The sequence below is a fragment of the Panthera uncia genome, chromosome A2 (assembly GCF_023721935.1).
Source record: "Panthera uncia isolate 11264 chromosome A2, Puncia_PCG_1.0, whole genome shotgun sequence".
NCBI lineage: Eukaryota > Metazoa > Chordata > Mammalia > Carnivora > Felidae > Panthera > Panthera uncia.
In genome coordinates this window covers 58,615,622-58,639,391 of record NC_064816.1, presented here as the reverse complement: position 1 = coordinate 58,639,391, position 23,770 = coordinate 58,615,622, and the positions used below count along the sequence as shown (strand labels likewise).

Below are 23,770 nucleotides of genomic sequence, written 5' to 3'. Positions count from 1 at the left end.
GGCGCCCAGCATGGCAGTCTGGGCGGCTGACAGGAGCCAGGGGCAGTGGGTGGGGTACTCACAACGTGCCCACTTCTGTCTCATACGGCTCCTTCACGTCCACCTTGGTGGAAGAGTCGTCTGCAGGGAGTGCGGAAGAGGCTGCGGGTTACACGGGGAGGGGGCACGGAGACCGGCGGCCCAGCACCTGGCAGAAGATGCGGGCCCCTCCTGGGGGGTCCTGAGCCACACCACCTGCTGCAGGTCTGGGCCTGAGCGCAAGGCTCTGGCCTCAGAGGACGCACCAAGCGGGCGCCTGAACAGTGCTCCCCAGTGGCCAAGGATAAGGGAAACGCAACTTGGGGGCGCCAGCAGCGTCCTCGAGGCTGTGTTGCCCGCTTTGGATGAGGAATTGAATCCCAGAGGTCGGACGACCTGCCCCACATCTCACGGCCGCAGTGGGGGGGGGGGGGGCGGGGGTGCAGAAGCCACAATCAGAGGTGGGTCTGACCCTCAGCCTGGACCCAGGGAGCTCCATGCGGGGACAGCTACTCGCCGAGGACAGAGGCGGCCCCCGGGGGCCTGAGACCCTCACACCGGCAGAGCCTGGTGCACAGCAGCTCCTCGGGAAACACTGGACAGATGACCTCAGGTCCGTGTGATGCAGATCATGAGGAACACGGACACCATTGTGTGCAGCTGGTGAGCTCTGAGAGGGGCGGATGGGACAAGCAAGGGGCATCCCTGGCAGTGGGAACCAATGGACACCCTTGGTGTGCAAAACACAGATATAGTGAGCCAGCCGTGTGCAGGTGAAGCCCATCCCGTGCTCTAGCGCACCTGAAAATGCTCCACAGATACCAGAGGACGTGGTGGCTTCCAAGTGCCCACCACCCAGGCAGCCTTGGTCCTGGAAGAAGCCCTCACCCCGAGAGCAGCAAGGCGTGGGGGTCCTGCCCCATACCCACCCTCCAGCCCCCCGTGCTCCGAGCCCCTCGTGGCCCTCTGTTCAGAGGTCAGTGAAGCAACTGGCTGAGAGAGCGTTCCCTGGCCCCCAGTCATGCAGGATGCCACCAGGCTAGCCAAGGCGGAGGACCTGGCTGCCTTGTCAGGCCACGGATCAACGCCTGACAGCATGGCTGTTTGCCTAGGCCCACATACCGCTGTGGAGAGACAGGTGGTGGGTGGGTGTCGAGGCCCCGTCAAATATGGCTCGGTCCAGAAAGTCGATGGTGGACTCTGTGTACACAATCTGGAAGACCTGCCCGAGCAGGGAGCACAGCTCCTCAGCAGCGACCTGCAACAAAGCTGGACCCTCCTGGGCGGCTTGCCGGGCACCTGCTTCTCGGGCCCTGGGCCCCCCACCTCTCAGCAGGTCCCCAAGGGGACCAGCCCACGTCCAGAAGGCTCTCTGGACCCGAGGGGCCAGGTGCGTCAGCCACCAGCCCCCATCTGCTGCCCGGGGCTGCCCAGGTCCCCTTTGCTGCCCGGGGCTCGGGGAGAGCACACAGCTTTACAGGCATGTGGGTCCCGTCGGGGGCAGTTCTGCCCCCGGTCACGGGGTGGTGTCTAGAGGGACCTGCAGTGGGGACAGGCCAGGGACACAGCCCCCTGAGAGCTGCCTGGCTGGAAGGCAGGCAGAGCTGAGGAAGGGCACTGATCAGAGGCTCCTGCGCACCGCGGTCCCCACTAGTCTTACAGACATAAACTAAACTGACGACTACTAAAGAGCTCTCCTAGGCTGCCAGCCCTGAGGCAGCTGGGGGGCCCCAAGCCCACACTCGCCCCTCTCAGGGCACAGCTTGGGGTATGGGAGACCACTGCCCCCATCGGTCTTAGAGAAAAAGGGGTGAGGCCCCTGGAATAAAAAAGCAGCACAGCCTGAAGGCACCAGACTCAGTGTAGCTGGCAGGAGCCTAAGCAGGGCAGTGGGCCGGCATGTGGGAGGAGCCTGGATTGGGATGTGGGAGGGGCCTGGGTCATGGATGTAGGCAGGTTGTGGGAGGGACCAGGGCAGGTTGTGGGAAGGGCGTGGGCCGGCATGTGGGAGAAACCTGGATCGGGATGTGGGAGGGGCCTGGGTCATGGATGTAGGTAGGACCTGGGCAGGTTGTGGGAGGGGCCTGGGCCGGCACGTGGGAGGAGCCTGGGTCAGGGTGTGGGCGGGGTCTAGACAGGGGTATGAGCGGAATCTGGATCAGGGTGTGGGCGGACCCTAGGTTGCAGCGTGGGAAGAGTCTAGGTCAGGGTGTGGGCAGAGCCTGCTCAGGGTGTGTGAGGAGCCCCCAGGGTCGGAGGAGTGTAGGAGAAGCCTGGGTCAGGGTGTGGACAGGGCCTGGGTGGGGGGCATCTGGGAGGAGCCTGGTTAGGGTGTGGGAGGGGTCAGAGTCTGGGTTGGGGCGGGGCCTGGGTTGTGGGCGGGGCCTGGGCCAGCTCTAGGAGGCTCAGGGACCTGGTGGGGACAGGTCTAAGTGCCAGGGCCCATCCTCTACCCACCTTGCTCTCGGTCGCCAGGATGACCAGGCAGCACGCCTCCACAGGCCCCACTCCGCTCTCTGACAGGGAGACTGCGGTGAGGCCTCTGGAACTTTCTGCACACAGACTCTGGCTGGGGGAGATGCCAGGGTCCTGGGCTGGGAAGCAACGTTGCAGCATGTTAGGGCAGGTGTGGAAGCTCAAGAGCAAGCTATGGGCAGCCCCTACCTGGCTCAGGTGAGGGACAGGCCTGCCCCGGGTATGCCCCTCCCTCACCCCCTCTAAACAAAGCGGGTAACAGGTGAGACACGCCTTCACCCTGGGCCGTTGCTCGGCCGCTGCTCACTGAGAATCAGCACCCTGCAGGACCTCCTGGCATCCCCGCTACCGATGACGCAAGCACCTTAGGCTGAGACACGAAATTGCCGATATTCGGCTGCTTTGGATCCACACGAAGAAGGTATTCCCGGGGTTCCATTCACAGCGTCACTGAACCATGGGCATGAACACAACTCCGACAGGAGACGGGGAAACTGAGGCACGGGGGCCGGAAGGGCCGGGCCCAAGGGCATGAGAGGAGCTGAGGCCAGGAGGGAGCCCGGCCCGCACACGCTCCCGCCCACATTTCTAACACCCCACACAGCACCTCCCCAAAGGTGCCCTGGGGCAGACGCAGTGGGGAGGCCCCCGTTGGGCGGCCCGGGAGCAGGAATGGGAGGTGGAGCCTCCCTGATGCTGGGGTGTCTGGGGGCAAGCCCACCTCACCACGGAGGACACCCAAGACTCACACGTGGCCTGACACGGGAACCAGGCAGGAGCCACAGTCGGGACACCTGTGCCCACAGAGACCGGGGCCCTGTAGGGCGGGCAGCACCCCATGTGGGGCCAAGACCCACAAACGCCGCAGTGAGACCCCAGGGCCGCACAGCCCCACGTCGGCACCAGGCACTGCGCACGTCCAATGTGACAAGTCCACCCTGTGGTGCGCATGGAGTGTGAACGACACACAGGGTCTCGGGAAGTACGGAGAAGAACACGTGACGTCTTAATGATGGTTGAACTGGCGACATGCCGGCACCACATCTGGGACACAAAGGACACCTATTTCCCTTGCTTGCTGTCACTGCTGTGGCTACGAGGACAGTCTAAGTAGCTCCATGGCCATTCCCAGGGACGCAGGGTGTACGGCCCCACAGTCAGGTCCAGTGCGCGTGTGCGGTCTCCGACAAGCCCACGTCCGGCCGCCAGCAGCGTCCCCACCAGCCGTCCCACAGCTGCTGCCTCAGATCCCCACCGACCTTCACACATCCACGGAAACCCCTCCACGAGACTGCGCAGTCCGCTCCAGCCCGGTGAGCCTGGACATCTGGCCCCCGCCCTCCGAGCCGGGCCTGCCACGCGCAGAAGCCCCCACAGCCAGACGTGACCCCCACGCGCCCCTCCCAGCACCTGCGAACCCTGGACCCAAAGAGGCATCCAGAGGCGCTGCACGCGGTAGGCACTTAACAAATGTCAGCTGCCCGTGCCAGCGTGCTGAGGGCCGCTCTGCTCAGGACCTCGTACACAGCATGCCTGGCGCACACAGGAGCCTCGCGGATGTGCAGGCTCAAAGTGGCCTTTGCTGCAGGGCCAGCCACTAAAATGACGAAGATGCCCAGGACACACGGACTCATTCTCTTCCTTCAACTCGAAAGCTCTCAAGTTTTCGTCTCACTTTGCCAAGTGTTGGAGTTCGCTCTCTCCCTTTAGAAAAATCCGTTCCCCATTTCCTAGCAATTGGCTCTAATGATGAACGCAGATGAATGTCCCGCAACACAAGAAACCAGGGGGGCCCGGCTGCCCACCCAGCAGGCTCAACACTGGCAGGCGCTGCTCAGAGGCCGGTCTTCCCACCGCTTGTTGTCCCTCAGGATGCCGCAGACCTCGGGCCTCCCGCGGGACTGTCTGTCCCCAGGCAGGGAAACGGGCGGCCACAGAGGCACCAGGCAGCAGTGGCGGGAGCACTTCCAGCGCCATTTCCTAGGCCAGCCAGCCCCCCCATCTCCCCCCTGGCCCTCCGCCAGTCACGCAATCTCTGTGCTCTGGTGGTTCATCCGTGAAGCAGGAGAACGGGACCTTCCTCACAGCTTATGTGGAGAGTGCACGAGATGATCCGGGGCCCACACTTTCTACTAGTTTGAGCCACACCAAACCGCCATTTTTATAAATTAAAATGGTCACGTATGGTAAGTTTTGCATCATTCAACCTGAAATAATGCCCATCATTAAACATCAGACGCTCAGCTAAGGCAAGAATAAGCAGATGACAGAGGGGACCTCGATGCACAGTGTGTCAGATCAGGGGTGTGAGTATGAATGTGCCTGATGTGTGGGGTGTGTGGTGTGAACCTGTAAGGTGTCTGTGATACGTTTGGTGTGTGTGTGTCGTGTGAACGTGTCTGGTGTGTGTGCGAGTATATGTAGTGTGTGAGTGTGTGGTGTGAACATGTCTGGTGTGAACGTGTGTGACGTGAACATGGTATGTGTGGTGTGAACGTGTGTGGCATCTGCGGGAATGTCTGTGGTGTGAACGTGTGTGGTGTGAATGTGTGGTGGGAACGTGTGTGATGTGCAGTGTGTGCAGGAGTGCTAAGCCACAGCCGCACAAGCAGAGGGCCTGCCTGTCACTCTCAGGGCAGCCCCCACAAGCCGCTGCAGGTACCGTGTGGTGGCCCCACAGTAGGCCTCCTGGATTCATGGCGGTAACCTCCCGACTGTCCTCGAGAGCCGCCCACACTCAGGGGTGTGTGTGAGAAGCCTCACCCGGACCCGGTCTCTTAAGAAAATCTCTCAGATGCCCCACGAACCGCCAACCTCGGGCAGAAAAACAACGTTCCGCCCACACTGCCTAAAGTGTGCTCTGGGTGAACCACCTGGCCCCCCGCAGGCCCTGCTCCCAGGCCCCCTGGAAATGAATGGCTTCAGGACCCCACCGGCCCCCAGAGCACCCAAAGGAGCCCAGGACATCGGTACCGCGGCGCCAACCTCAGATTTCCCCGAGGGGCACAGCTCAAGCAAGACCGTGACTTCTTCCTCATGTCTCAGGGACTGGGTACCAGGCAGAGGCTGCGGCCCCTGGTGGGCGGCCCATGGGGAAAGCCCAGCAGGCAACACTGGGCGCCCATCCCCGGAAGAGGGGTGGGCTAGGTGCAGGGGGCCCACCCCCTGGGGGCGGGTCTTAGGGCCCTCCTGACTCCTACAAGGACACGCGCAGAACGTCTCAAGGACCAGGAGCTCCGTGACGGTGCGGTCTCACCTCTGCACCCAGCTTTGAGAAGCCATGGCCAAAGGCAGAGCCCAAATACTTGGAGGGCTGAGCTGAGGCGCACTTCGTGGCTGTACCGCACCCGCACACCTAGAGGACACTCCAGTGTCCCAGAGGGGGCAGCACCAGGCACAGCGGCAGGCCCACAGACCCCCAGGGAGAGGGGCCGGCTCAGCACCTCTTTCTCCTGGCCTCCCGGGTCACTGACCTCCGGCCGAAGCTGACCTCAGAGCTAGCAGGGCAGGCCAGAGCAGCAACCCGATGCCGGAGGCACCGTCTCCAGGGCTCCATTGGATTCCCAGACTCACTACCGAGGACCAGGCCGCGGGCTGCGCCCGACAAGGACCCCTTGGCCCCACCTCCCAGGTCCATACCTGTCTTCAGGACCACCAGGTGCGAGGCGTCGTCCCGCACGTAGGACACGGCGGCGATGTCATGGATGGGGACCCTGAGGATGGTGTCTTCCCCGTCCCGCCAGGCCAGCTTGACATTGTAGGCAGACAGGCTGATCACAGCGTCGTGCTCCTGGGTCAGGTGTCCGGGGAGCTGATGGGCTCTCTGGAAGGTACCACAGCATCAGAAGCGCAGGCCCGGCCGTGTCCCCAGGAGCCCCACGGTGTGTAGAGGCCGGGACTCGCCCTACGGCATAGCCACGCGTGCTCCAGGAGCTCTGTGGCTTCTGGAGCTGCCTGGGTTCAGACTACAGCGTGTGCTTTACCTATCTTGGAAATGTGATTTCCAGAAACAGCCCCAGGCCACAAGGAAGAATAAAGTTCATGTTCAGACAGAAACAGTCTTTATGGCCAAGAGCCAAGCGCACCCATAACATGACGGGACAGGGCCATCGCTCACGGCCACGGAGGCCCAGTGTCAGAGGACCAAGAGCTGGTGTCACAGTATGAGGGTCAGAGGCCAGAGCTAGGAGCTGGAGCAGAGGGAGGGTCAGAGGTCAGGGTCAGGGGGATGGGGTTACCTTTGCATTGTCTATGAAATGCAGGATTTCGGTCCTACTGGAGGGATTCAGGTATCCTGGTATGGACGTTAACTGACCTAAGTACTGAGAGAAAGCGAGGAGAGAAGCCGCTGTGAGGAAGGGAAAGGAAGGGAAGATCAGCCGGCGTGGATATGCAGAGGGCACAGCCCGGCCTCCACCTTCCGCCACCAGGCCTGCTGGCCCGGCTCGGGGCGGAGGCCCCCCGAGGAAGCACACCCTGAGCTCCTGGGGAAACCCTGTTGGCGGAGGAGACGCTCCCACACACCCCGCCGTCCTGCACTCTGAGCAGAGCGTTCTGTTCTCCGTGACAAGGCCCTTCCCGCAAGGAGAACTCGCTTCCTAGCACCAGAGCCACCAGGGACGGGAACCCCCGACTCCGGCCCCCAGCCTTCTCTCCGGAAGAGGAAGCAAAGTGAGAGGCATGTGTGGCCGTGGCAGCACAGGGGCACAGGCTCGCGGGAGGGTGCAGGCAGACCAGCCACGGGATGAGAGTGCACCCCGCCCCCACACGTCGACCTCCAGCCAGATCAACACGCAACCTCACACGCATGGCGTGTCTACCTCCGTTCCTTCTACCTGATACATCCTGTCCAGCTTCCAACAAAAAGTCACGGGGCACGCTGAGAGGCAGAAACACTGTTTGAATGGACAGGGCAAGCATCACAGCCAGATGCAGACGCGCCAGAGCTGTTCTCAGGAACCGCCAGACCCAGAGCTCAAAGCAGTGTGCCTGGTACGCTAAGGGCTCCGACAGAAAAAGTGGACATCGCTCATCATGGGTGATGTGAGCAGAGACACGGAAATTCCAAATATGCATCAATGGGAAACATGGACGATCAAAAACACCACGACAGAGATGAGGACCAAAGAGCGCCTTTGACAGACACGTCAGCAGGCTGGACACGGCCACGGGAAGAATCGGTGAGCGTGGAGGCATGTCAGCCAGAACGCAGAAAAAGAGGCCGAAGCATGAAGAAGATGGGACAGGATATCAAAAAAAGGTACGAAAATGACAAGAGGTACACCATACATGTCGCGGGACCACCAGGAGAAGAAGAGAAAGAAGAAGAAATATCTGACGCCGGAACGACCCCCACACCAAACCACAGACTCGGAAAGCTCAGGGAACACCAAGCAGGACGTAGAGGCAGAAGAGAGGAGCGAGATAAAGGAAAAACCCTACACCTCGGCATTTCATATTATATTCACCCCATAAAAAATCAAGGACAAAGAGAAGAACTTAAAGTAAGCCATGGGAGAACAGTACATCCCTACCGAGGAACAGGCCAAGGAAGGACATCAGACTTCTCCAGACACCAGGCCCACAGGAGAGGAATGAAACACTCAGGTGTGGAAAGAATCCCATCAACCTACAACTCTGTATCCACTGAGCCTGTCCCTTGAAGCAAAGGGGGAAAAAAAACCTGTCTCCAACAAACAAAATTGGAGGGATGTAATGGTTACCTGGCAAGAGACGTTAAAAGAATGTATTCAGAGAGTTCAAATAAAATCAGAGAAGGCAGAAAAAGAATAGAAGGCCAAGAACCAAAACAGAGAAAAGAAGCAAAGAACAAGGGCAATGAATATACACAGCTACAAATATGATAGACACGAATCCAAGTGTCAGAATCATCACTTTAAATGTGGCAGTTTGCACATACCGATTAAAAGACAAAGACTGTCAGACTCAATACAAAATTCAAGACCCAGGAATGCCTGGCTGGCTCCGTTGGTAGAGCATGTAACTCTTGATCTTGGGGTCATGAGTTCAAGCCCCAACTGGGCACAGAGCTTGCTAAAAATAAAATTTTAATTCAAGACCCAACTCTAAGTTGACTACAAGAAACCCCCTTTAAAGAGGGGCCTTAGGGGGTGCCTGGGTGGCTCAGTCAGTTGGGTGTCCGACTTCAGCTCAGGGTCATGATCTCGCGGTCTGGTCTGTGAGTTCAGGCCCCGCATCAGGCTCTGTGCTGACAGCTCAGAGCCTGGAGCCTGCTTCTGATTCTGTGTCTCCCTCTCTCTCTGCCCTTCCCCTGCTCTCTCTCTCTCTCAAAAATAAACATTAAAAAAAAAAAAATTTAAGAGGGGCCTTGGGGGGGCCTCTGGGTAGCTCAGTCAGTTAAGTGACCAACTTCAGCTTGAGTCATGATCTCACGGTACATGGGTTCAAGCCCCACATCAGGTTCTGTGCTGACAGCACAGAGTCTGCTTCACTCCTCTCTCCCTCTCTCTCTGCCCCACCCCAGCTTGTGCTCTCTCAAAAAAAAAAAAAAAAAAAAAAAAGTAAAAAACAAAGGGGCTTTGGGTGGCTCAGTTGGTTGGGCAACCAACACTTGATTTTGGCTCAGGTCATGATCCCAGGGTCATGGGATCAAGCTCCATGCCTTAAGATCCTCTCCCTGCCCACCCCCTAACCCCCACCACTCCTCTCCCTGGTTTGTGCGCACACAGTCTCTCTAAAAAAAAAAAAAAATTTTTTTTAAAGTGGGGCCTTACATAATGAAAACAGTTCTCTAAGATGTGGCAATCCTTAACATATACGTACCCAACAACAGAGCATCAAAATACACAGGGCAAAAACTAAGAACTGCAAGGAGAAATAAATGAATCTACAACTGTAACCAGAGGCTTCAACCCCCTCTCTATCAGAAATGGAAAGACTCAGCAGGCAGAAAATCAGTGAGGACACAGGTGAACTCAACACCCTCAATCAACAGGATATAACTGGTATCTACAGACGACTTCAACGGACAGCTGTAGAGCACACATTTTTCCTAAGCTCACGTGAACATTCACCAAGGGGCAGCACATTCTGGGCCATCAAATACACCTTAAATTTAAAAGACTACAAACCGCACACAGTATGTTCTCAAATCACAATGAAATTCTTTGCAAGACCCAACTATCAAAATTCACATAAAGAGAAATGGATAATCTGAATAGGCATAATAGATCTATTACAGTAATTGATTCAATTTAAAACCTTCTAAAACAGAAAGCACCAGGCCCAGACACGTTCACGAGTGAATCCTAGCACACGCTGAAGGAAGAAATGATACCAACACTCTATAATCTCTTCTGGAATATAAAACCAGAGAAAACATTTCCTAACCCATTCTATGAGGTGGCATTACCCTAGTATCAAAATCAAAGATCCTACAAGAAAAGAAAAACTACACATCAGTATTTCTCATAAACATAAATGCAAAAATCCTCAATAAAATATTAGCAAATTGAATCCAACAAGGTATAAAGATAATTACGCACAATGACTAGGTGGCATTTATCCAAGGTAGGCAAGGCTGATTCCAAATTCAGAAATAAATTAATGTAATCCATCACACATCAACAGACTAAAACAGAAAATCATATGATCATATCAACAGACACAGAAAAAACCTTTGGCAACATCCAACACCCGTTCGTGACAAAAACACTCACCAAAGGAGGAACAGAAAGAAACTTCCTCAACCTGATACACAGCATGAACAAAAACCCTACAGCTATCATCATAACTAATGGTGACGTGCTTGAACATCACTTACAACAGGAAAAAGACACGGATGTCCCCTCTCACCACTGCTTTTCAACGCTGTATTGGAAGTCCTAGCTAAGGCAACGAGACAAGAAAAGGAAATTAGAGGTACAGACTGGGAAAGAAAAAATCAAACTGTGTTTATATGCAGAACCCTCTCCGACTGGGGAACTGAGCAGGTAGGTTACTCTGAAGATCACCGAGCGCGAGCAAGGTAAACACGGAGTCACTGAGCACGAGCAAGATAAACATGGAGGCTCAGGCTGGTCTGCCCAGGGCTATGCCAGGCAATCACCTGCTCACCTCCCCTCGAGGAGGAAACTGGTGGAAATGCACACCGCACACAGCAGCAGGTGCAAGTCGAGCGGACTAAACTTCAGAAAAGCTGCTTTCAACAGCTGTCCGCAGGTGCCAGGCAGCTCTGCAGGGAGACACACACTCGTTCTAAAATGTTTTAGGGGAGACCGGGCGGCTCAGCCGGTTAAGGGTCCGACTTCGGCTCAGGTCATGATCTCACGGTTCGTGAGTTCGAGCCCCGCATCGGGCTCTGTGCTGACAGCTCCAAGCCTGGAGCCTGCTTTGGATTCTGCCTCCTCTCTCTGCCCCTCCCCCGCTCGTGCTCTGTCTCTCAAAAATAAACAAACATTTAAAAAAATTTAAAAACAAAACAAAACAATGCTGTGCTGGCAAGGACGTGCAGGACTGGAGCCCTGTGCACTGTTGGTGGGAAATGGTGTGGCTGCTGGGGAAAACTGTGTGTTGGCTCCTCAAGAAATGAAAAATCAAATCACAGTATTCCACTCCCAGGTCTACACCCACAAGACTGGAGAGCAGGATCTCAAAAAGATACGCACACCCACGTCCACAGCAGCACGAACCACAGAGCTTCAGGCTGGAAGCAACATGGAGTCTATCCACGCAATGGAAAGTGAGTTAGCCTAAGAAGGAAGGTGCACCCCGGGACACCTGGGGGCTCGGTCAGTTAGCATCCAACTCGTTTTTGGCTCAGGTCATCATCTCAGGGTTTCGTGAGTTCGAGCCCTGTGTCGGACTCTGTGCTGACAGCGCAGGGCCTGCTTGGGATTCTCTGCCCCCCTCTCTCTCTGCCCCTCCCCTGATCATGCTCTCTCTCTCTCTCTCTCTCTCTCTCTCTCAAAAATAAATAAACAACAACAAAAGAAAACAAAACACGGAAGGAAATCGTGCCATAAGGTGCAGGGTGGACTGTGAGGACACTACGCCAGGTGACATAAGCCAGTCACAAAAAAAACAAACGCTGTGTGATGCCACTTAGATGAGGCACTCGGAGTGGTCAGAACCACAGAGACAGAAGACACAACGGGGGCTCCCTGGGGCTGGGGCAGGGGAGCGGGGAGGTGCTGTGCGGGGACAGCTTCAGGTTTACGAGAGGACAGAGTGACGGAGCCGGACGGTGGCGGCAGCTGCGGAGCGGCGTGGATGTACTCAATCCTCTGAACTGTGTGCTCATAGACGGCTGAGGTGGCAGACTTCGTTATGTGCATTTTAACACAACGGAGCCACAGCAGAGACTTGAGCAGACATTTGTCCCCGTGTTCACAGCAGCGCTATTCACAACGGTCAGACAAGACGGACACCACCCACCGCCCTGCTGGATGAGGGGTAATAAGTAAAATGTGCGTATACACGCCGGCATGCACCCAGCCATGAGGAGAGACTCTGACACCTCCAACAACACAGCCACAACTGGGGGACGTGGCGCCGGGTGGACCGAGCCAGACACGGAGGGACACACACTGCAAGGTTCCACGTGTCAGAGGTCCCACAGCAGAATGGGGGGTGCCAGGGGCCGGGAAGCTGGGGTTCCACGGGGACGGAGCTTCAGTTTGGGGAGATGAGAACGTTACGCACACAGATGGTGGCAGGGGCTGCACATAAACGTGAGTGTCCTTTGTGCCACCAAAACACACACTCAAACGTGGTTAATGTGACAAATTTTGTCGTGTATGTTTTACCAGGATAAAAAATGACCACATTAACTTTACTCACTTCATTTGCTAGAAATGTCTCGAATCACCATCAACATGATACTGGGTGTTAACTAGCACTCCTAGCTTCAGTGCTTGGCTGAAGTGAACGTGTCCCAGTTCCGCGTGTGCGGGAAATCGCGGGGACTGCCCTGCTTCCCTGCAGCCGCGGGGGGCGGGGGGGGGGGTGCAGGGGGGCGGGGACAACGCCGCCCATATCCTCCCTTCCTCTTAGCGCCACCAAGCTTCAGACTCAGGCCAGCGGATCTCCAAAGAGAAGTCTACTTCCTTCATAGGTGAGTCCTCATTCGAGATCTTCTTCGCGGTCGAGTGGGTCTTGGTGAAACAGGGTGGCCTGGCCAGTTCTCACCACACCCTTCCCAAGGTCCTGCAAGGTTCCTGGCCACCCCTGCAGGCCTGGCAGCTGGCCCACACCCACAGCACGCCCAGGGTGCCACCACAGCAGGGCCAAGATGATGAAGCATGACAGACCGAGGGGACGTCTGACTGGCAGTCATGTGCCCGGTGGCCTGGCACCAGCGAGGGGCAAGATGATAGAGCCAGGCTGTGTCGGGCACCGCTGACCCCACTGCCTTCCCACCACCCTCACGGGGACCACAGCGGTGTGCTGGCAAGCTCACGCTCCAGACATGGAAGGTGCTTCCAAAACTCCCTGCCGACGGGACACAATGCAAGTCCATTTGAAGCTGACCCCAGGCTGGCCTCTTGATGACGTCCACCCCGTGCAGGACTCAATCAGCGATACCCCATGGCAGGCGGGGCCGGCCTGGCGGGAGGGCAGGGCTTTCACACGGGGAGGGGGACACAGGGAGGTGCACGTGGGGACCTAAATGTCTTCTCGATGCCCCAGGCCTGCAGAAGTGGCCCATCCCCACTTGTCGGAAGACAGACAACCCCCGCCCCCCCCCCACACACATGCACACACAGGCATGTACACACCCCTTGCTGGGCAACGATACTCAGGCCTCAAATGGGATGGGCACGTTTCACGACCCTTCACCCTCCCCAGGGTCTGGCCTCAGTCAGATCTCAACAGAACACGTCTGGAGACTGAACGCTGACGGGCTATGGGCCTCTCCCCACGGCACAAACGCCACTGGTCCGGCTGTCAGCGGCTCAGCAAGAGTGAGGGCCGCACTCAATGCAGGGGACATTGCACCATGGCTGTGGTGGCCAGGGCCCCCCGTGTAAGAGGGACCCCCAGGCTGCTGCTATCCCCGCCCCTTGGGAGGGCCAGGTGGACACCCAGCTTTGGAAGGTGCGCTGGAATGGAGGCAGTGGCACCACGAGGGGCTCCGTGAAGGTGCAGGTGACCGCATGAGACACCCTGGAGCGAGGGGACGACGGGACTCAGGGAGCAGAGTCAGACAGCACCAAGCAGCCGGGGATGTAAAGCCGGGGCACCACCTAGCGCACACGCACAGCACACAGACACGGACCACACAGAGGGTGTGAGCCGCTTCCAGACCAGAAGCGGGGCCAGAGCAGACGCAGTCCCAGGAGAAGGCGCCCACAGTACAGGCAGACTCGCCGCACCCCTGGGCACCCCGGGGCACCCTGGGGAACAGGAAACCCTTCACAGGTTTGGAAAGGCAAGTCTGGGACACCGAACAGGGGCCGGGCCCAGGTGAGCACAGGGCGCGACCTCAGGGTCCAGACCCACGTCCCCTGTGCCACGGGCAAGCAGGAGCTGCTGGCACACAAAAGGCCGCACGGAAGCCCCTGGAATTCATCCCACAGCTGTCCCTGGCCACAGTACCAAAGCAAGAACAAGTCGCTGCCACTCGCAAAAGCAGAGAAGTGCTGCCCTCCAGGCCCTACATGGCTCCAGGATACTGGGCCCCGCCTTGTGCCCAGCTCCTGCAAAACCACTGGTGCCTGGTACGTGGCTATGGCCGTGGCCCGCACAAGTGAACCGGACAGACTCTCTGTGAGAGCTGAGCCCAGCTCGGCACCGGCTGGCAGCTGCTCTTTGGGCAAACACATCCCATGCCCAAGCACGATCACGGTCTTACCGCAGAGCCCCGGGACCCCATAGACGCGCGGGGCTCCCCTTAGCTCACCCTATGGCCTCACGATGCCCACATGCAGCTGACGGAAGGTGGAGGCTCTAGCTTGGCTCAAGTACCCGGGAACATGCCAGCACACAGCAGTCCTCATCACGGCGGCAGACTCTGTGGTCCCGAAAGGCACCGTCCCGCGAGGGAGCCAAGTCAGCCCTGGCATGTGGCCCAGGGACAGGTTCGTGTCAGTCGGCCCTGCCCATTCCAAGTGACATTCCGTACATACAGGTGCGGGCTTGGGCTGTGGCTCCCTCGGAAAACTGAGCCAGCCCCTCATCCCTTCACAAAGGAAGCTGTCCCCTTCATTCTTCCCGGGAGACACCGTGTGGAACTGGTGTCGATTCTCCAAACGCCGGAGAGAGCACTCCAGGGAGAGCATGGGGGCCTGGAGGCTTCTGGATGGAAGGTTCTGGATGGGCCGCTGAGCATAGTCACTAGGTACAGCGCAATTCAAACCACCCTGTCCTCCTGCTACATGTGGCGGGGTTCAAGGAGGCGGTCCACCTGCTGGCCGCCATCTTTTCCACCTTGACCCTGGGCCCCGTGGCTGCCGTCCTCCGTTCTCCCTGTGGACAACGTGGTCCTCCCCGTCCCTGCTCATCAGAAGTTCCCTGATGACGTGTGGGTGTGAACCACTCGTGCTGTGCTTGGCTTCTCAAATCTCTAGGTTTGTCTTTTGCCCCAAACAGCTTCTCGGCGCCCCCTCCAGGACTCTAACGACACCCACACTGGGAAGTGTGCTCTGGTCCCACAGTGGCCATCCAGGGCACTCCTCTTTCCCACTGGGCAATGAAGGACGCTCTGGCTCCCCCAGGGCCCCTAGACACCCTAGTGTCCCCCAGGTTCATTGGGGGCGAAAGTCCCTGTTCCCAGGGAGGGCACGGGCCCCCATTCACCCTTGTTCGGTGGCGGGGCAGAGCTAGGGCCTCAGGCTTTCCCACCATGTTTGTTCTTAGACATTGTCTGTCCTGCTAGACCATCGCCTTCCTGGTCTTCAGGCCAGAGGGAGCGGCTTCTGTTGGGGTGTGTCCACACCTGTGGGTGTCTCTGGGTTGCCAGCCTCTTTGGCTCCAAGCCTGGGATACAGGTGGAGAGAGAGATACCAGGGGCCTCCTGTCGGGCCCACAGGCCCCTGGGGCTCTGCCCTCTGCCAACCTTGCAGAGCTTTCTCACTGTCACTGCACGGATGACGCCCAGGACTTCAGTCGTCATGGTAAGAGGGACAAGGACGTGCAGCAGAAATCCCCAACCTTACTCTGTGGTTTAACGCAGGCCACCTTCCCCAGCACCTGTTCTGCCCTCCTCACGTGGCTCCGACTCTTCCCAGTTCTTCCTGCAACCACACAAAACCAGCCTGTCCCTTGTCCCAGTGCTGCCGCGGCCAGTCCACACACTCTCACGGGGGTCTGGGCTCCTGCCTGGGCTGGAGCCTAGGCTCTGGGCCCACATCTCCACCCTCACACTGTGTCCCCTCCCAACGGGGGCCCGTGTCCCTCGAGGTCACACTGGCAGCTGGCACAGGTCCCACCTCACGGTCCGGAGGCCACCTCTCCTCCTCCACACCTGATGGGCCTCCTGGACCGACCTCTCATCTCCTCTGGCTCCCTTTCCGTCTCCTGTTGACAAACTTCCTATCTCTTCATCTTCCCATTATTCTTTCCCAGTGCCTCTCCTGATTTTCATCCACAAGACACACACTGACATCCTTTTGTCCCAAAGGCTCTGGTCTTCAGCCCTTTATTTAAAAGTGGATCCTGTTGCCTCACAGTTCGCAGTATCTCCTCTTACCTCTTCCAGAACATTCCACTTTCCCACTGTGTCCTGCACGGCTGCTGTCACATCCACGTTTGCTTGTGCCTGTCTCAGGCTCCATCTTGAGGTCACCTTTCCTCAAATGTATACGAACCTCAGAGCCCCTGACAGAAGCCGTGCGTGGGCGGCGGGGCGGTAACCGGGTCAGCACGCAGACAGCAGGCCGCAGGGATGCACCTTCCACTCTGTGCATAGGCTGGCTTGACTCCCCGTCTTCACTCTAGGTCGCCCAAACCCTCCTCCATGCCAGGCGTCCCCACGTCTGAGCCTCCCCAATCCCATGTGTCTGCCTGGAACACCGCCCATCTCCCTGGTCACCTGATGGCCCGGCCAGAGTGGAACCCCCTCTAGGGACACACGTTGGCCCAAGGCGTTTCTGACCTGGGGGTCAGGCTGGACCGCCATGCATCCCCTCCGCACACCGTGCTCCCTCTCTGAGCACGGGGGCCATGGTCCTGGAGGAGCCCCCTCCACACCTCCCTGACCTTGAGGCCGCGGCCCCCCTCTGGCTTGTGTCCACCCAGCGAGCACGGGATTTGACAAGGTTCAGGCCGTGACCATGACACACAGAACACGCATGCCCGCCCGCCCTCGAGAGAAAGGAGGAGGCTGCTCTGGTGGAAAGAGCCGGAAATGGGGCCAGAAGGCAGGAGGCTGGAGCGTGGGCACAGTCCCCACAGGCCACCGAGGCGGGACAGCGGGCAGAGCAGCGTGGCGTGAGCGCTGGGCAGCACGTCCTGTGGCCGGACTTACCTTCACCTCCTTCTCGATGTAGTCGCTCAGCAGTCTGTCAGGCTCCACGCGCTCAGGCAGGGACAGAGCCACAGTGTGCAGAGGGCGCCTCTCTGTCACCTTCTCATGGGCTTTCTTATCTCTACTCTTTTCACCTTTTAGGAATACTCGTTTAAACGGCGACACAATCCCGGGCTGCGGGCAGAAATGGCAAGGATTGGAGTTCGTTATTCCTGAAGGCTTTGTGTTGCCCCCACGGCTAACAAGCTGAAGCCACCAAGCACGGTCCCCACGCATAGGGGCCACCCTCGTGGGCCTGGAATGCACAGGCCGAGGGCCAGTGCGCACCGGGGTGGGGGCCCGTCCCTCACCCACTCACAGACACGCAGGTGCACAGGGGGGCCATCCCTCATCCATCACAGACACGCAGGTGCACGCAGGCCCATCCCTTACCCACTCACAGACACCCAGAAGGACAAGGGCCCATTGTCCAGGCAAGTGACCTCATGGCTAAGAAGAGAACGGGAAGGGGGCCCCTCAGAAGACAGGAATGTAGTGCCACCCAACACCCTGACACCAGCAGGTCACTTCACCCCAGGACCCCAAGCAGGTGTCATGGCCTCACAAAGGCTGCAGCACAACAGCCCCATGCCTACCCGCCTCTTTTCGACACGTGCACTCTGCGTTCCCTTCCCTCGTCCAGGGCCTCGCTGACCCCGGGTGCTGACCAGCACAGGGCGACCCACACACCGATCGGGGTCTCCCCTGGAGCCCAACCCTACAACCAAAGTCAACCCACAGAGCATGAGCAAGGGGGTGCGGCCAACAAGTCAGCCTGACCTGGCAGCCCCAGGAACAGGCCTGAGGTCCCCTCCCTGTGACTCTGCAGGAAAGCCCCTCAACGCCTGGGCACAGATGCTCACACAGTCACACCACAGTCGCCGCACGCCCGCACACGGACACCGAGGCGCACTGTGTCCAGCCAGCCCGAAGGATCGCAAACCAGAGAAAACCCACACACAGCCTCACTGGGAAGCAGCGTCCCATCAGTCCGAGAGGGCAGCTCGCCAGCCTATGTGGCCTGGTGCCGGAAGGCAGCCGGGACCCAAGGCCCAGCCTGGACCCACACTCACGGAAATAGCTGGAGGCCGACACCACAGAACATTCCTCACAAGCTCTTGCTTCTGTGTCCCCTATGCACGGGATAGGGCCGTAGGACAAATCCCACACAAATCCCACCACCATGACCTCTGAAGCTATGAGGCTCCTCCCCAGCCCGTCAGCCTCGCGGGCAGAGGTGAAGAGGGGCAGGGACCACCCCCCAGCAAAAGCAGGCAAGGCCTCGGTGCCTCTCAGCACACCTGCACCCACCAGCACATTCTGCTACGCAGCCTCACCCCCTCCCTGGAGCACCTCCCCCTTGCCCTGGAGCACTCCCTCCCTGCCCTGGAGCACCTCCTCCTACCCCGGGAGCACCTCCCCCTCCCCTGAAGTACCCCCTCCCTGCCCTGGAGCACCCCCCCCTGCCCTAGAGCACTTCTCCCTCCCCTGGAGCATCTCCTCCTCCCTTGGAGCATCCCCTCCATGCCCTGGAGCACCTCCTTCCTGCCCTGGAACACCCCTTCCCTGCCCTGGAGCACCTCCTCCTACCCTGGAGCACCTCTTCCCTGCCCTGGAGCACCTCCCCCCTGCCCTGGAGCACCTCTTCCCCGCCCTAAAGCACCTCCCCCTCCCCTGGAGCACCTACTCACTCCCTGCCCTGTAGCACGTCCTCCCTCCCTGAAGCACCTCGTCCTCCCCTGGAGCACCCCCTCCATGCCCTGGAGCACCTCCTCCACACCCGGGAGCACCTCCCCCACACCCTGGAGCAACTCCTCCTCTCCTGAGCACCTCATCCCCCACCCTGGAGCACCTCCCCCCTGCCCTGGAGCATCTCCTCCTCCCCTGGAGCATCTCCCCCTTGCCCTGGAGCACCCTTCTCCTCCCACTCCCCATGCCCCCTCCATGGAAGGCCTCAGCGCTCTTGCCAGGGGTGAGTGGAATAAGGAAGGAGGCCCACAGGGCTACCATGGAAGCTGGATGATGTCCACGCGGAGCTTCACGTACTTGTCTCTACTCTCATCTGTATTTCGAACCTTCCATCTCACTAAGTGTCTTACGTAAGGACAAGCACAGCTCCTGCCAGTGATTCAGCTGAGACAAGATAGATGCCTGGTGTCACCGGAACACGGCCACCACAGGCACGTGACGGACTGAAAAGAGACAGAGCATCTCCAAGGAGCCCACCTGCCCCTGGGGTCTGGGTAGACCCCAGGGGGTTCCAGCCCCACACAGTTTTGGGGAGTGGCTGAGAGTGGGGGTGCTCTGGGTGAAAGCCTGGGGGCATCAGAGCAGGTGGGCACTGTGTGCAACTCCCACAGGGAACGGTGGGAAACAGTCACCCACAATTGGCCCGACACCAACAGTAAACTTCAAGTTGAAAACAACCCTGGAAATTTAGTAGAGCGAACACCGCGTCTCACCAGCCCCACTCCAGGCGGGCCACACTGGACTGTGGCCACCACCCTGGCCCGCACCCTCGTCATCAGGGCCCTTCCTGATCACTGGCTTCTGAACACAGAGCACCTCCCAGGCCCTGTGACAGGTGTGCACTGCCCCAGGGCTGTGGAAAAACTGAGGCAGCACACAAAAACCTCAACCTTCTTGAAACCTACAATTTGCACAGATGCTGACGTCTGTCCCCATACCACCTCCACTTGGCAGCCCCACAGAGCTCACACTCCTGGATCACAACCAGCTGCGGCACCTGGGAGCAACGGGAACTGACCTCTGAGAGGAGAGGTTTGCCAAGGTCAGCTTCTCGCCACGAAGCCCAGGCCAGATTACCAGGCGCACTGATCACACGTGACCCGCAGTGTTACTTTCAGGTTGAGACACAGCTCATAGAGTTAGTCTGCGCACACGGTCTGTGCTGCGAGGGACCCCGGGCCTCCCCCTGCAGGCCACTCTCAGGGCAGGCCCTCTGCGGGCCGATAAACAGCACCTGTCTGGCCCCTGCAGGCAGAGGAAACCAGGACAGCCACCTCCTACTGCCCAGGGGCCACCGTCCCCCTACTGAGCCCCACACCATCAGCCTCTGCTGCACGGGACCCCGCACAGGACCTCAGCGCTTGGGAGAGCAGGAAGTACTAGCTGGTGAACACTCAGTGCCTGTGCTGACCGGCCAACAGGCAGGCCCCATGGGTAGATGACACAATTCTTACATCGAGAAGGCGCAGTCAGGCAGGGGAGTCAGCCCAGAGCAGGTGAACAGGCATTAAATCCACAATAAAAAATGATGCCTGCTGTGTATCTCTGACAGAACCAGGGGACAGTGGTCTCTACTGGGAACCTATATTAATCTTAAGGCAACATAATCGTAAGGCAACACATACCACCTGGCCGCGTGTGCACAATCGGAGCTCAGTGTGCTCTGCACAAAGTCCCCAGCAGCCCCGGAAGGGAGGGGACGCGCTGAGCACGGGGGCGCCTCCGTGCAGGTGCAGGCATTCTCAAGGACGTATTGTATTTAATCCTTTACCTAATGATACAGAACCCGCCCCAAGTGCAAGGCCATGGCATCCTTAAGTTCAGCACTGAGCAAATGTGTAATGAGTACCTCGTTCGTGCCCGGCACTGGGGCAGCTGTGCACGGTGGTAGGGGCCATGCGGGGCTGTGGTCGACACTGGAGGAGGCACTGGAGCCAGAGTGGGAGTCAGGTAGAAGGCCCGAGGCTACGCTTCCGTCCAGCTGGGCACGTCAGCGGCTCCTGCCCAATAGACTCACATCTGCCCCAGGCGCACGCGGCTAAGTGGAAACCCCCTGCGGTGAGCGTCCAGACACACACACATAGCACCTTCATCTCACACCTATGCTGCAACACTGCTCATCTTTTTTTTTTTTTTTTAAGATTTTATTTTTCAGCCCCAATGTGGGGCTCAAACTAACGACCCCGACAGCAAGAGCCGCTCACCCTTCCGACTGAGCCAGCTGGGAACCCCAACAGATAAGCTTTCTAAATCATCTTCAGTACTAAGTTCCTGCCAACAGGACACAGCCCATGCCCTCGGGCCTCCCGCAGGCCTGGGTCCCCATGGCTGCAGACATGCAGGCCACCCACGGGCGTCACCCACAAGATCCTGGCCACACATGTACATGTGCTTTCTCTTCATCCTTTCCCTGATTCGCTTTCCAGCTCAGATCCTGGGTCCCAGCCGACCACCGTCCCCTGCACACGGGACACCTGAGGCCTCCTGCCTCTTGAGTTATGACGACGGCATCACTCACCATCCACTACCAGCCACCACTTCTCAGACCCGGAAGCCACAGGAACCCTCCTCCCCTCTTCCCAAAGCAGGGGTGGGGGGGCCCAGGGCGGCCCAGGCCCACGCCATCATCCTCGCTGGCTCCAGCCCCACAGGGCCGACACCTACCTCGTTCTCCATGGGACACGGGCCGGCCAGCAGGTGTGTCCGAACAGGGACTTCGGGGAGGAACTTTAGGGAGGGACTTGGGAAGAGCGCTGGTTCCTCCCTGCACTGGCCGTTTGCTCCTCCCTCCTCTGCTCACTCCTGATCGTGATGAAAACACGCTCGGATGGCAGCCCTCCCCCCGAAAGACACGTATGAGAAACAGGAAGATGGAGACCACAGCTTCCTTCTGCAAACCCACTGAAGCCGTTCAGCTCCGTCAACAGCATGAGAGGTGGGCAGCATGTCTAAGTGCCCGCAAAGCCCGAGAACAGCCGCGGGCACGGACAGACGGGAGCGGAGCCGCACCCTCACCGCCTCAGCGTGTCCAGCAGGGCACACGGGCAGCCTCCCCACGCTTCCAGCCAGGGCCGCGGCTCAACCGAACCGCATGACTGCAATCCTGCACCAGCGCAAACAAGAGTGAGTGAGCAAACCCAGAGCCCACGGGGCTCCCCCCTCCACCGCTGGGGGGTGCCTCCTGGCCCTCAGCCTCCCCCCCCCCTCGGGCTCCTGAGCTGGGGCCCCCACTGCGACCCTGAAGAGCGTGTCTCTGAGCAAGTTCCCGTCAACGTCTTCGGGGTCAAAGCCGCTCATGTGGAAAAGCGGAAGCTCATGAGCTGCCGGTGAAGGCCCTTGCACAGAACATTCCAGAACAGCCTGCCGACAGGGAAGGCTAGCAACTAAGCGTCTGGTGAGAGCGAGCACGTATGCTCATTGGTCAACAGTCAAACTCAACAATTACAACAGGTTTGTTATTAGCATGAACCCAATCCACGTGCTGACTTTCAACAGCCTTTTGCCCATGAAAGTGGCCAATGCCTGTGATTCCATTTAGACTGTGGCAAAGTTCAGTACTTCCCGATTCTGAGAAGACCAAAGCTCCAAGGCGATCACTCTGTGCCTCAGTTACCACCCGTGCACCCCAGATGGAGAAGGTGCCATAGCACAGGAAGGCTGCCGTATCAGACTGGCTGGAAGAAGACCTGGTCCTGGCTGGAAGGAGACCCGATCCTGGCTGGACTGTCCCTTTATCTCCTCAGGAACTTGCGGCCGCATGCTGCCTGACCTCGGATTTCTCCTTCTTCCTCAAAGCCGCCCCCGCGAAGCAGGACCTCATGGCCCTGGTCCCCACCTGGCCGATGAGAGCAGATGCGGGCTGACCCCCCGACCCAGGCACAACTCCAGGAAGCCCTGGGAAGTGCCTACCTGCCAGGTGGCCTGCTCCCACACATACCACGGTTGCCTGCTGGATGAGAAAGAAACAGGCCAGTGAACACCTAGCAGACGCTGCAGAGAGACAAGAACGGACACATGCCCTTTGCAGGTGTCTGGGGAGGGCGTGGATGGAACCAGCCCACTAGTAGACCGTCCGGCCAATGTGCCCATGGCGCTAACGCTGAACCCCAATTAAACAACACACACCAGCCCCCAAAACAATTCCATTCTCAGTAGGGCTGTGACACAAAAACACTGTACTCAACGATCATCGTACTTTGAACTTCATCCGTGAAGATGTTGTGGGAATCCGTTCCCTCTCCGTGTCCCTGATTTTCCCTCTTGGGCCACAAAACCGAACATACGCACTACCAGTCCCTTTTTACGGGAAGTTTGCTTGCCCTGTCCTAGAACACAAAGCAAAACATGAAAAACAAGACAAGAAAGAAACACTACAGGCCACGGACGCCAGACCCATAGCCTGTAGGTGATCCAGGAGGGGACAAGGGCGAGCATAGGGTCAAGGGCGGGTATGGCGACCCAGGAGGGGTCGGGAGGGGCATGACAACCCAGGAGGGGTCAAGGGGGGGCAGACTGGAAGGGACTCAAATCCTGAAGACAGTGCTAAGACACTGGCTCTACAGACTTGGAAAAGACCTTGTACGAAGGCCGACTGGGACAGATGGACCCCAGACACGCAGACCCAGCGTCATAAAACTGCAGGGCTCCAACAGGGGACTTAAAGCATTCTGACAAGAAAATGTGGAAGGGCTTCCCGTTCTGGAAGGAGCTCAGAAGCATCCCTGTCAAGCTCTGCGGAGCAATTATTTTGAACCTAAAAGTTCATATGAGGTCAAACTGTCCATCAAGTTCAGGCAGAGCAAGGTCAAGTTCATATGTGCAGTGCTGGGGAATGTTTATACCCCAAAAACTCTTGGGGAGAGGAGGGGAGGGGGGTGAGGAAAGGAGGGGATGAGGAGAGAAGGGGAAGGGAGGGGGAGGGGAGGGGAAGGGGAAAGGAGGAGGAGGAGGAGGGGAAGGGAAAGGAGGACGGGAGGGGAAAGGAGGAGGGGAGGGGGATGAGGAGAGGAGGGGATGAGGAGAGGAGGGGATGAGGAGAGG

At 58.6% G+C, this 23,770-nt stretch overlaps 1 protein-coding gene across 3 annotated transcripts in view; it reads right to left on the bottom strand.

Moving 5' to 3' along the window:
- Positions 1-23,770, bottom strand: part of CCM2 (CCM2 scaffold protein) — a 41,729-nt gene that overhangs the window by 2,399 nt on the left and 15,560 nt on the right. The window contains exons 1-7 of one of the 3 annotated variants that reach the window (XM_049641198.1): positions 21,395-21,917; positions 16,943-17,116; positions 6,732-6,815; positions 6,133-6,316; positions 2,476-2,612; positions 1,141-1,276; positions 63-120 (exon numbers count right to left, since the gene is read on the bottom strand). In XM_049641198.1, coding sequence (XP_049497155.1) covers positions 63-120; positions 1,141-1,276; positions 2,476-2,612; positions 6,133-6,316; positions 6,732-6,815; positions 16,943-17,116; positions 21,395-21,406 — 785 coding nt within the window. In that variant the 5' untranslated portion in view covers positions 21,407-21,917. Of the gene's footprint in view, positions 1-62; positions 121-1,140; positions 1,277-2,475; positions 2,613-6,132; positions 6,317-6,731; positions 6,816-16,942; positions 17,117-21,394; positions 21,918-23,770 lie in introns of those variants that run through there. The other 2 variants (XM_049641197.1, XM_049641199.1) reach the window with 2 other exon arrangements.